Raw genomic sequence first — 12,695 nt, forward strand, 5'->3', positions numbered from 1 at the left:
TTCATATTTTGTGCGAACTTGGAACTGAACTTAGTTCATTTCTGCCTGATGAACATTTTTGAGAATGCGCTTATTCTGGCGTCTGTGAGCGACAATTTCGTTCAACAGTCCCAGGTATTGTTAGGGGCTACTAGGACAAAACCCAGCTGAACACACTATACACAAGCCTTCATATGTCAGGGTAAAAATGCCGTATTTGGCAACCCATTCACTGCGGATGCAGCGCCCATTCATGTTTACATCGCAAGTGCGCGAAGTGCGTTCTGGGGCACTGCGTAAAGTGTTCGTTGGTACATAATTACATCAGGGTTACATCCTAACCCTAGGAAAAATATTTGTATCAGAATGCAGTCATAATATGGAATTTATTTTATTTTGTATTTCAAGAATAGATAAGAAAATATGTTTGTTAATATAGTTGGCCAAAGCTGTCCCACTGTGTTGCATGTTTTTGTTTGTGAATTAAGGACAAATGTTTTGTTTTGGTTTCATTTCCTCATTACATTTTTTTTTTTTTTTTTTTTTTTTTTTTTTTTTTTTTTAAAAAGCCCATTCAAGCCACACGTTTTTCCTCATGTTTTTGAGATTGTAGGGTGAAAGCTGCAGCTGGCGACGAGTGTGGACTGAATGGGTGGCAACAATGAGGAAATGAAATGCCAGTATTTTGAGGGAAATCGGTTCATTTTGTTATTTGATTATTGCTCTACATTTTAGGGATGTTTTGTCGATTGTGCATAATGAACAAGCCTTCGTCTAAGAAAGGCCCATGAAGGAAGAATTTGTTGAGTTTGGAGCAGAAGTTTATAGAAATTACTACATGGAACGGCCGGCATATTACCACAGAGCACCACAAGCATCTCTCACACTCACTTTTCAACAATGGATAAGGTAAGAGCATCATTTTAATGAGCAAAACACTCTTTGAAACTTTTTTATGAGTGCAGTTTTGACAGTTATCTTTCCAATAAATTTTTCGGTGAAAACAGACCTACGCAGTCGCTTACAAGGAGAACACGTGGACACCTACTTCAAAATTAGGGATGTCCCAAGCCAGGTTTTTCACTCCCGATCCAATATCGATATTGCAGCCTTGAGTTTTGTCCGATACTGATTTCAGTCCGATCCGATATTAGCAATAATTATACATTCTTTAGATCATTTTACGCTTGAGACTATGTGCGCCCCAGGATGCACATCTGGAAACAATGAGTCCCAGCCCTGGAACAATGAGTCCCTGCAATTTACCATCATGGAGAACATACGGTAATCCTCCACTATATGACGGTTGTTGCTTCGCAGTCCCACTATATTGCAGATTTTTATTTGTACAATTTGTGCAATATGTTTTTGTTATCCATTGCTCTTGCTCTCTCAATATATTATGTTTCAGCCTGTCCTGATAACCCGGGCTACTCTGCATGTAATTGGCTAGCACCAAGACAGGATTCATACTTTTGATTCACTGTGTGTGGAAGCTCTTCACCAACACACACACACATACATGTGCATCACAGACGCAGGACGCACGTCAAAAGAGATCCCTGTTTACGTATTTTGTACTATGGAATGTTAGAAAAGGCTTGATCAAGTGATATTACTCAAACAGAAAACAATGAGGAAAGGAATTGTTGAAACTTTTGCAATTTATTTAAAAAAGAAAAACTGAAATATCACACAGCCATAAGTATTCAGACCCTTTGCTGTGACACTCATATATTTAACTCGGATGCTGTCCATTTCTTCTGATCATCCTTGAGATGGTTCTACATCTTTACTGGAGTCCAGCTTTGTTTGATTATACTGATTGGACTTGATAAGGAAATCCACAGACCTGTCAAAAAAAGACCTTACAGCTCACAGTGCATGGCAGGGCAAATGAGAATCATGAGGTCAAAGGAACTGCCGGAAGAGCTCAGAGACAGAATTGTGGCAAGGCACAGATCAGGCCAAGGTTACAAAAAAAAATCTGCTGCATTTAATGTTCCTAAGAGCACAGTGGGCTCCATAATCTTTAACTGGAAGACGTTTGGGACGACCAGAACCCTTCCTCGAGCTGGCCGTCCCGCCAAACTGAGCAATCAGGGAAAGCGATAAAGAAGAACCCAAAGATCACTGTGGCTGAGCTCCAGAGATGCAGTCGGGAGATGGGAGAAAGCACTGGAAAGTCAACCATCACTGCAGCCCTCCATCAGTCAGGGCTTTATGGCAGAGTGGCCCGACGGAAGCCTTTCCTCAGTGCAAGACACATGAAAGCCCGCATGGACCTCGCTACAAAACAACTGAAGGACTTCAAGAACGTGAGAAATAAGATTCTCTGGTCTGATGAGACCAAGATAGAACTTTTTGGCCTTAATTCTAAGCAGTGTGTGCGGAGAAAACCAGGCACTGCTCATCACCTGTCCAATACAGTCCCAACAGTGAAGCATGGTGGTGGCAGCATCATGCTGTGGTGGTGTTTTTGGGCTGCAGGGACAGGACGACTGGTTCCAATCGAAGGAAAGATGAATGCAGCCAAGTACAGGGATATCCTGGACTAAAAACCTTCTCAGGACCTCAGACTGGGCTGAAGGTTCACCTTCCAACAAGACAATTACCCTAAGCACACTGCTAAAATAATGAAGGAGTGGCTTCAGAACAACTCTGTGACTGTTCTTGAATGGCCTAGCCAGAGCCCTGACTGAAACCCAATTGAGCATCTCTGGAAAGACCTGAAAATGGCTGCCCACCAAGGTTCACCATCCAAACTTGCATCATTCCCAAAATGACTCATGGCTGTATTAGCTCATTAGCGGTCCTTCTACTAAATACTGAGCAAAGGGTCTGAATACTTATGGCTGTGTGATAATTCAGTTTTCGTTTTGAAAAAATCTGCAAAAATGTCTACAATTCAGGTTTTTTATGTCCACATGGGGTGCTGTGTGTACATTAATGAGGACAAAAATGAACTTAAATGATTTTAGAAAATGGCTGTAATATAACAAATACTTTCCGTACCCACTACATACATTATATATATATATATATATATATATATATATATATATGAGAGAGAGAGAGAGAGATACATATACGCTCACCTGCCTTGACTCACATATGAACTGAAGTGATAGCCCCTTCTTAATCAATAGGACTTAATACATCAGACATCAGTCCAATATTTACAGCTATAACAGCTTTAAGTCTTCTGAAAAGGCTTTCCACAAGGTTCAGCAGTGTGTTTAGGGATTTTTTTTTTACCATTCTTCCAGAAACGCATTTGTGATGTCACGCAGTGATGATGGACGAGAAGGCCTGGCTGCACTATAATTCATCCCAAAGGTGTTCTATCAGGTTGTGGTCAGGACTCTGTGCAGGCCAGTCAAGTTCATCCACACCAAACTCGCCCATCCATGTCTTTATGGACCTTGCTTCGTGCATTGGTGCACAGTCATGTTGGAAAAGGAAGAGGCCATCCCCAAACTGTTCCCCGAAAAGCTCAGGAAAGTTCCTTTCACTGGAACTCAGAAGCCAATATTTTGGACAATTCCATGCTCACAACTTTGTGGGAACAGTTCTTCCATTTCTAACATGGTTGTGCACCAGTGCACTAAGCACTAGGTCCATAAAGACATGGATGACAGAGTCTGGTGTGGATGAACTTGACTACTCTGACTGTCCTGACCTCAACATGATAGAACACCTTTGGGATGAATTAGAGCGGCGACTGAGAGCCAGGTCTTCTTGTCCAACATCAGTGTGTGACCTCACAAATGCGCTTTGGAAATATGGTCAAAAATTCCCATGAACACACTCCTAAGCCTTGTGGACAGCCTTCTCAGAAGAGTTGAAGCTGTTATAGCTGCAAAGGGTGGACCAATGTCATATTGAACCCTATGGATTAGGAATGGTATGTCACTTAAATTAATATGTGAGTCAAGGCAGGTGAGCAAATACTTTTGGCAATATATTGTGTATATATATCAATGTCAAATGACATGATTATCACAAGGTTTTTTTAATGCGGTAGTACATCATAGCTTCAGATTATTTGATGCTTGCTCACATGCAATAGCACTACAGTATGTTTATTACAATATGCTTGATTTTACTACGATAGAACATCTGTATAATAGACTCATGTACAGGTGCAAATCCACTGGTTTGTGACTTACTTTACTACAAAATATGAAATTCCCTATTGCAGCGATGACATCGAACAGCTTGAGTGATTTGTTTTTTAGAAGCAGAGCTAAACTGCCACACGGCTAATTATTTTAGCTAGTTAGCTAGCCTGGGAAGCAACAAGCTAAGTTGTCAGCAGCTTTTTCGACATCGATAGACTACATTCAAACCAGAAATAGCTGAGATAAATAGCCATGCTATGAACTCGAATGGATTGAGGTTTGCTGTCGTACCTTTATGGCTGGAAAACTGTCTATTTTGATAGTATATTGGCCTTCTTCTTTGTAGCAGTAAAACGAATTCCGTCAATGCCCCAGTAAATACAACAAGTGACGTCATCAACACGAGCCGGACTGCAAACTGCAAGGTTTTCGTCTTTGGTTTTCTTTTCAGCTGTTCTTTCAACCTCGGGTTTTATCATAATCATGGTATTTTAATTATTATTTTTACTTTAGAATGACTGAATGAGTTTTTGAATAGCCATTAATGATAATCACATTATTATTATTATTATCCATCCATCCATCCATTTTCTGAGCTGCTTCTCCTCACTAGGGTCGCGGGCGTGCTGGAGCCTATCCCAGCTATCATCGGGCAGGAGGCGGGGTTTTATATATATATATATATATATATATAGAGAGAGAGAGAGAGAGAGAGAGAGAGAGAGAGAGAGAGAGAGAGAGAGAGAGAGAGAGAGAGAGAGAGAGAGAGAGAGAGAGAGAGAGAGGGCGGCACGGTGGCGACTGGTTAGAGCGTCAGCCTCACAGTTCTGAGGACCCAGGTTCAATCCCCGGCCCCGCCTGTGTGGAGTTTGCATGTTCTCCCCGTGCCTGCGTGGGTTTTCTCCGGGTACTCCGGTTTCCTCCCACATCCCAAAAACATGCATGAATTGGAGACTCTAAATTGCCCGTAGGCATGACTGTGAGTGCGAATGGTTGTTTGTTCCTATGTGCCCTGCGATTGGCTGGCAACCAGTTCAGGGTGTACCCCGCCTCCTGCCCGATGACAGCTGGGATAGGCTCCAGCACGCCCGCGACCCTAGTGAGGAGAAGCGGCTCAGAAAATGGATGGATGGATGGATATATATATATAGAGAGAGAGAGAGAGAGAGAGAGAGAGAGAGAGAGAGAGAAGAGAGAGAGAGAGAGATAGAGAGAGAGAGGCCGGTTAGAGCGTCAGCCTCACAGTTCTGAGGACCTGGGTTCCATCCCCGGCCCCGCCTGTGTGGAGTTTGCATGTTCTCCCCGTGCCTGCGTGGGTTTTCTCCGGGCACTCCGGTTTCCTCCCACATCCCAAAAACATGCATTGATTGGAGACTCTAAAATTGCCCGTAGGTGTTACTGTGAGTGCGAATGGTTGTTTGTTTGTATGTGCCCTGCGATTGGCCCGATGATAGCTGGGATAGGCTCCAGCACGCCTAGTGAGGAGAAGCGGCTCAGAAAATGGATAGAGGATGGATATTTTCATAGCTCTTTTACTTTACTTTACTTGACCCTTTACCTATGCACTATGGTTCAGACAATAAAGCTTCTTCAATCTTGACTATTATACAGTACATTTTAAAATAATGAGATATCACTGAAGGGTGGCGACCTGGTTTCAAATGAGGCCTCGCCTGTGTGGACTTTGCATGTACCCGATGCCTGTGTATTTTTTTTCAGGCTAGTCTGGTTTCCTGCCACATTCCAAAAACGGTAGGTTAATTGAAGACTAAGAAGGTGTGAATGATTGCTTGCCTATATGTGGCCTGCAATTGGCTGGCTACCAGTTCAGGGTGCACCCTTCCCCTCGCCCAGAGTTAGCTGAGCCCAGCACACCTGCGACCCTTGTGAGGATAAGTGGTACGGAAAATGGATGGCTGGATGGATGGATATTACTGGACAAGACACCTCATGAAGTTACTTTAATACATGGCAGTGTTACATTGGTCCCATCAGAACTGATTGACAATCCAGTGGCTTGTGGATTTCCTGGATCCCACCGATCCCACTGAAACCAGTTTCACCAACATCATGCATCCCATGATGCTGTGCTCAGGGGCATCAAGGCAGCATGACGTAATTCTCAGCAATCTCCAGCAAGTACAGGTTGGACAGCCCTGACGGGTCCTCAGTCTGGTGCGTCTCCATGATGACCATCCTGGACAGACACCATAGTATGTGCTGTTATTTGATACTTTTTGTTAACGTTATGTTCAAATATGATATTTAGAAATAGTGAACACCACTGGAAGACATGCAGCAAAACCAAAGCAAGAAGAAGAGGACTCCACACAGGCAAGGCCAGATTTGAACTCAGATCGTCGGAACTGTGAGGCTGTGCTAAACAGTTATCCACAGTGTAACTGTGATATGTGTTTTGAATGGTCATTTCGTTACATCTGCGTAGCCTTCCCTTCCCGCAATGCAGGAACTAATCATGTTGCAGTGGGGCATGTCTTGCCTGCAACAGCAGTGCGATTCCTAATAACGCGTTTGTGACAGTTGACACCCATTACCACCACCTATAGAATGGGAGATGAACTACCAGACCTGGGCCGTTATGATTTCCTTTTCGCAATAAACAGACATTGTGGTTGTAAGAGTGTGTTTTTTTGGAAGTGATTTTCTTCAGTACTACGCTGCGGATGGAGATATTTTAAATTATATCAGTTTAAAATCAGATGTAAAAAAAATTTTTTTTTTAAATGTCTCACCTGTCAGACGGTACCAGCCGGAAGATCTTCTTGGGATCCGTGGTCTCCTCCAACACTTTGGCAACGCCTCTTTTTGTCCTCAGCCAGCCATGACGCCACACTGCTAGCAATGTGTCCTCCAAATACACTACAGAGAAGAAAAAAAAAGAACAAAAAGCACTGAGTTATTATGATTTTTTGGTTTGGGTTACTCTTACATTCAGAGCCCAGATAGCTCAGTCGGTCGAGCAGACTTTTAATCTGAGGGTCCAGGTTTCCATTCCCTGTTCAAGTATCCATCTTTAGACAAATGTAATGACAACAAATGTTCTAAACAAGGTCTTGGTTTCATTACAATTTCATTCATAATGTATGTTGTTTAGGGAGCTTTATTCTCAGGTGTCAGAAGTCATTTGTTTTATACGATTACTTGAACTCAAGTGGACTTTTTGATGAATTTCAATCAGGTTTCCAAACTCATCGCTCTATAGAATCAGCGCTTACCTAAATGGTATAAGGTTGAACACTGACTTGGGAAAGGTGTCAGTTCTTGTCTTATTGGAACTCATTGCGGCGTTTGATACAATAGATCATAACATATTGCTGAAAAAGTTGGAAACGTGGGTAGGACTAAATGGAACAGTCCTTAAATTGTTCAGATCCTACCTGGAGGAAAGGAGTTATTTCGTAACCATTTACCAAGTTTTCAATCTCATCGAATGGTAATGACATATGGGGTACCTCAAGGATCAGTTCTTGGTCCCCTCCTATTCACCCTGTATATGCTACCATTGGGTAAAAAATTTTCAGAACCTTAATGTTGACTACCATAGTTATGCAGATTACACACAGTTATATATAGCAGTGTCTCCAAATGATCAGAGTTCAATTGGGGTGATGTGTCACTGTCTAAATCAAATAAATAACTGTATGAACCAAAACTTCCTCCACTTAAACCACAACAAAATCGAGGTAATTGTTTATGGCAGTAAAGAAAAGAGGTTTGCCGTTAGTAAATACCTGGAGTCACTCTCTTTAAAAACCAAAGCCCAAGTCCGAAACATTGGTGTGCTGATAGATTCAGACCTGACTTTCAGTAGTCATATAAAATCAATTACTAAAACAGCCTTGTCGCAGCTGAAGAACATATCCAGAGTGAAGGCTTGCATTGCCAAGCAGACCAGAAGAAGCTCATCCATGCTTTCATCTCAAGTAAGTTTAACTATTGTAATGGTCTTTTGACTGGACTCCCCCAAAAGTGCATTAAGCAGCTGCAACTCATTCAGAACCCTGAAGCTCGGATTCTGATCAGAACAAAGAGGTTAGAAGAAATTAATCCAATTCTAAAGTCGCTACGCTGGCTCTCACTCAGCTTTAGAATAGACTTTAAAGTTCTGCTGCTGGTCTATAAATCATTAAATGGTTTAGGTCCTGAAAATGTGAAACAAATGCTAGTTGTGTATGACCCAGTAGGGCTCTGAGATCTATAGACTCAGGTCAAATAATGGAGAATAATGGAGTCCAAAGCAAACATGGTAGAGCAGCTTTTAGCTGCTATGCTGCTCATAAATGGTATATGTTGCCGACCGAAGTCAAGTTAGCCCCAAGTATCAATGTTTTAAATCCAGGTTAAAAACTCTTCTTTTTTCTCATGCTTATCATTGAGTATTTTAGAGAATTTCCACTTTAAAATGATCTTGTTTATATATATATATATATATATATATATATATTCTATTTGTTTTTAAATGTTTTAAGCTGTCTTTATTTTTTTTAAATGCCTTTAATCTTTTAAAGCACATTGACTTACCTTGTTTAGGAAATATAAATAAATTCGCTTCGCTTTGCTGCTTATAAACTAGGGGTAGGCGAATCGATCCAAATATCGGAACTATCGATACTGATAATTTTGTTATTCACACTTTTTTGTATTTCTGTAATTGTTTTTTAAAATTCCAAACCAGAAAAGAAGTGCACTGAATTTGCGCATATTTTGTTTAATTTCATCATAATATTTAATATTAGTCTCTGAACAGTACCTGATTTTTTTGTTTTTGTTCTTGAGTAATAATAATAATAACAATAATACTTTTGTTCACTTCTTTAAAGAAGAAAATCCAGACCTGAATATTTTTTAATGTTTAAATTGAATTGATTCAGAACAAAAACAAAATAAAAATATTATTATTATTATTATGTTGTTAAAGTATTTCATATTTAGCTATAAATATTGCCAACATTATGTCCTGGGTTTTAACTAATAAATCCAAATGGGAAAAAAAAATCACAAACAGATTAAAACTCATGTGATGATGCATCCATCTATTATTGAAAGTATCTGTATTAACACCAAATATGGCAGTATTGCACACTACTACTAAGGGTACAATGAAAGTTTTTCCTTCTGCAGTTATATTAATATCGTCACATTGATGGTTTTCTTCCGATACGTCCATTATTGTGCAATTTCTGTCTTATAATGCTATTGATATCAAAATATCGTTATATAGTGAGGTACTCAACAATAATTCCACCACTAAAATAAATAATAATTAGTAAATTAATGTTGTTTGCATCACACCGACAGCTGTTTCTTATATTTTGCTTAACCTGTTCAACCAAATGAGAGGGCTCTTACAAGCAACAACATTACCCACAGTACAACGTGCTCACACACTAATCATTTCCTTTTTTATGTGCTACCCTCTGACCTCCAGATGGGACTCACCGACAGACTCCACGTCCTGCAAGAATGTGGTCTCACGAGGATGGCTGCTGTTTAGCGCCCCCTCCAGGCTTACTATGTGTACTGACCCTGTGTTATGAAAAGTGATTGACACATGATTGTAAAATATGATATAATATGAGGATTAAATGAGCATGAACTTACTTTCAAGGAGGACCAGCAGTGAGTTGCTGTCCAGCTGGTTGACCTGCATGGCATCTGGGTGGCGCTGCTCTGTGACAACACACACACACAAATGTATAGCAACAGCATGCGTTATGGCAAAGCAGCTGCTCGGCTGCATTGAGGAAGGCACTACAAAGGACGGTTGCTCAGAAGATTGTGGGGAGGAAACCTCCCCACCACCACTGACATCTTCACCAGCAAATGCAGAAAGACGGCTCTCTGCATCATCAAAGTCTCAACCCACCCCACACACCCTCTCTTCCATCCTCTACCCCGGGCAGGAGGCTACAGAGCAGCTAGGGAACAGCTTCTTCAGGAAGCTGTTAAACTGTTAAACTCAGACAGTGCTCTGTAGCCCCAACATCAGGCCCCCGCCATGCCAATTCATCCCTGCACGATCTTCTTCTTCTTTACCTTTCGGCTTGTCCTGTTAGGGGTCGCCAAAGTGTGTCATCCTTTTCCATTTAAGCCTATCTCCTGCATCCTCCTCTCTAACACCAACTGCCCTCATGTCTTCCCCCACTACACCTAACAAGCTTCTCTTTGGTCTTACTCTAGCTCACATGTATCAAACTGGTGGCGCGGGGGCCCGCGAAAGCAAATCAAAATCACTAATTGTGTTCTGGTGTAATACCATTGAGATATTTGCAAGCATTTTTTTTGTTACCAATTCCCTTTTGAAAAGAAATTTAATAGTTGAAAAACATGTATTTATCGGCTTCTGATTTCAAAATTGGTTATTCATCAATGTGTTGTGTATACTGTAATTACAGTATATGAGGTCATCTTTCATTTACAACCCCAATTCCAATGAAGTTGGGATGTTGTGTTAAACAGAAATAAAAACAGAATACAATGATTTGCAAATCATGTTCAACCTATATTTAATTGAATACACTAAAAAGACAAGATATTTAATGTTCATACTGATAAACTTTATTGTTTTTAGAAAATAATCATTAACTTAGAATTTTATGGCTGGCTATCCAAAAAAGCTGGGACAGGTGGCAAAAAAGACTGAGAAAGTTGAGGAATGCTTATCAAACACCTGTTTGGAACACCCCACAGGTGAAGAGGCTAATTGGGAACAGGTGGGTGCCATGATTGGGTATAAAAGGAGCTTCCCTGAATTGCTCAGTCATTCACAAGCAAAGATGAGGTGAGGTTCACCTCTTTGTGAACAAGTGCGTGAGAAAATAGTCGAACAGTTTAAAAACAATGTTCCTCAACGTACAATTGCAAGGAATTTAGGGATTTCATCCTCTGCGGTCCATAATATCATCAAAAGGTTCAGAGAATCTGGAGAAATCACTGCACGTAAGCGGCAAGGCCGAAAACCAACATTGAATGCCGATCCCGCAGGCGGCACTGCATCAAAAACCGACATCAATGTGTAAAGGATATCACCACATGGGCTCAGGAACACTTCAGAAAACCAATAAATGTCAGTAAATACAGTTCGGTGCTACAGCCGTAAGTGCAACTTGAAACTCTACTAAGCAAAGCAAAAGCCATTTTTCAACAACACCCAGAAACGCCGCCGGCTCCTCTGGGCCCGAGGTCTTCTAAGAATGACTGATGCAAAGTGGAAAAGTGTTCTATGGTCCGACGAGTCCACATTTAAAATATTTTTTGGAAATTGTGGACGTTGTGTCCACCGGGTCAAAGAGGAAAAGAACCATCCGGAATGTTATGGACACAAAGTTCAAAAGCCAGCATCTGTGATGGTATGAGGCTGTGTTAGTGCCGATGGCATGGGTAACTTACACATCTGTGAAGGCACCATTAATGCTGAAAGGTACATACAGGTTTTGCTGCCATCCAAGCAACGTCTTTTTCATGGACGCCCCTGCTTATTTCAGCAAGACAATGCCAAACCACATTCCGCACGTGTTACAACAGCATGGCTTTGTAGTAAAAGTGTGTGGGTACTAGACTGGCCTGCCTGCAGTTCAGACCTGTCTACCATTGAAAATGTGTGGCGCATTATGAAGCGTAAAATACGACAACGGAGACCCCGGACTGTTGAACAGCTGAAGCTGTACATCAAGCAAGAATGGGAAACAATTCCACCTACAAAGCTTCAACAATTAGTGTCCCCAGTTCCCAAATGTTTATTGAATGTTGTTAGAAGAAAAGGTGATGTAACATAGTGGTAAACATGAGCCTGTCCCAGCTTTTTTGGAACGTGTTGCAGCCATAAAATTCTAAGTTAATGATTATTTGCTAAAAACAGTAAAGTTTATCAGTAAAGTTTATCATTAAATACCTTGTCTTTGCAGTGTATTCAATTAAATATAGGTCGAGCATGATTTGCAAATCATTGAATTCTGTTTTTATTTATGTTTAACACAACGTCATTGGAATTGGGGTTGTATATGGGTCCACAGTCATAGCAGCCCTCTGAGGGAAGTCATAACTGCGTTGTGGCCCGTGACAAAAATGAGTTTGACACCCCTGCTCTAGCTCTCTTGCCTGGCAGCTGCATCCCCATCATCCTCCCAATATACTCACTCTCTCTCCTCTGGACATGTCCAAACCATCGAGTCTGCTCTCTGTAACTGTGTCTCCAAGACATCTAACCTTGGCTGTCTCTCTGATGAGCTCATTTCTAATCCTATCCAACTTGGTTACTCATAGAGAGAACCTCAACATTTTAATTTCTGCCACCTCCAGCTCTTCTTCCTGTGGTCTCTTCAGTGCCATTGTCTCTAATCCGTACATCATGGCTGCCATCACCACTGTCTTCTAAACTTTGCCCTTTATCCTAGCAGAGACTCTTCTGTCACATAACACACCTGACACTTTCCTCCACCACTTCCAACCTGCTTGGACGGACTCGTTTCTTCACTTCCTTATCACACTCCACATTGCTCTGGATTGTTAACCCTAAGTGTTTAAAGTCCTCCACCCTCGCTATCCCTTCTCCTGTAACTTCACTCTTCCCCC

At 41.3% G+C, this 12,695-nt stretch overlaps 2 protein-coding genes across 10 annotated transcripts in view; both read right to left on the reverse strand.

Annotated features, from left to right (window-relative positions):
* ube4a (ubiquitination factor E4A (UFD2 homolog, yeast)) overlaps positions 1-4,677 on the reverse strand; it is a 29,174-nt gene extending 24,497 nt beyond the window's left edge. The window contains exon 1 of one of the 3 annotated variants that reach the window (XM_061781900.1): positions 4,395-4,677. The gene's annotated coding sequence lies outside the window, so the exon portion shown is untranslated. The remainder of the gene's footprint in view (positions 1-4,394) is intronic. The other 2 variants (XM_061781899.1, XM_061781901.1) reach the window with 2 other exon arrangements.
* A 1,372-nt stretch (positions 4,678-6,049) lies between these two features.
* The window catches only part of LOC133482210 (mitogen-activated protein kinase kinase kinase kinase 5-like), a 30,294-nt gene continuing 23,648 nt past the window's right edge, over positions 6,050-12,695 (reverse strand). For all 7 annotated transcript variants that reach the window (XM_061782091.1, XM_061782093.1, XM_061782092.1 and 4 more), the window contains 4 exons: positions 9,726-9,794; positions 9,564-9,650; positions 6,857-6,983; positions 6,050-6,300 (listed from right to left, as the gene is read on the reverse strand). In XM_061782091.1, the coding sequence (XP_061638075.1) occupies positions 6,204-6,300; positions 6,857-6,983; positions 9,564-9,650; positions 9,726-9,794 (380 nt within the window). In that variant the 3' untranslated portion in view covers positions 6,050-6,203. The remainder of the gene's footprint in view (positions 6,301-6,856; positions 6,984-9,563; positions 9,651-9,725; positions 9,795-12,695) is intronic.

This window comes from Phyllopteryx taeniolatus, chromosome 8 (genome assembly GCF_024500385.1).
Source record: "Phyllopteryx taeniolatus isolate TA_2022b chromosome 8, UOR_Ptae_1.2, whole genome shotgun sequence".
NCBI lineage: Eukaryota > Metazoa > Chordata > Actinopteri > Syngnathiformes > Syngnathidae > Phyllopteryx > Phyllopteryx taeniolatus.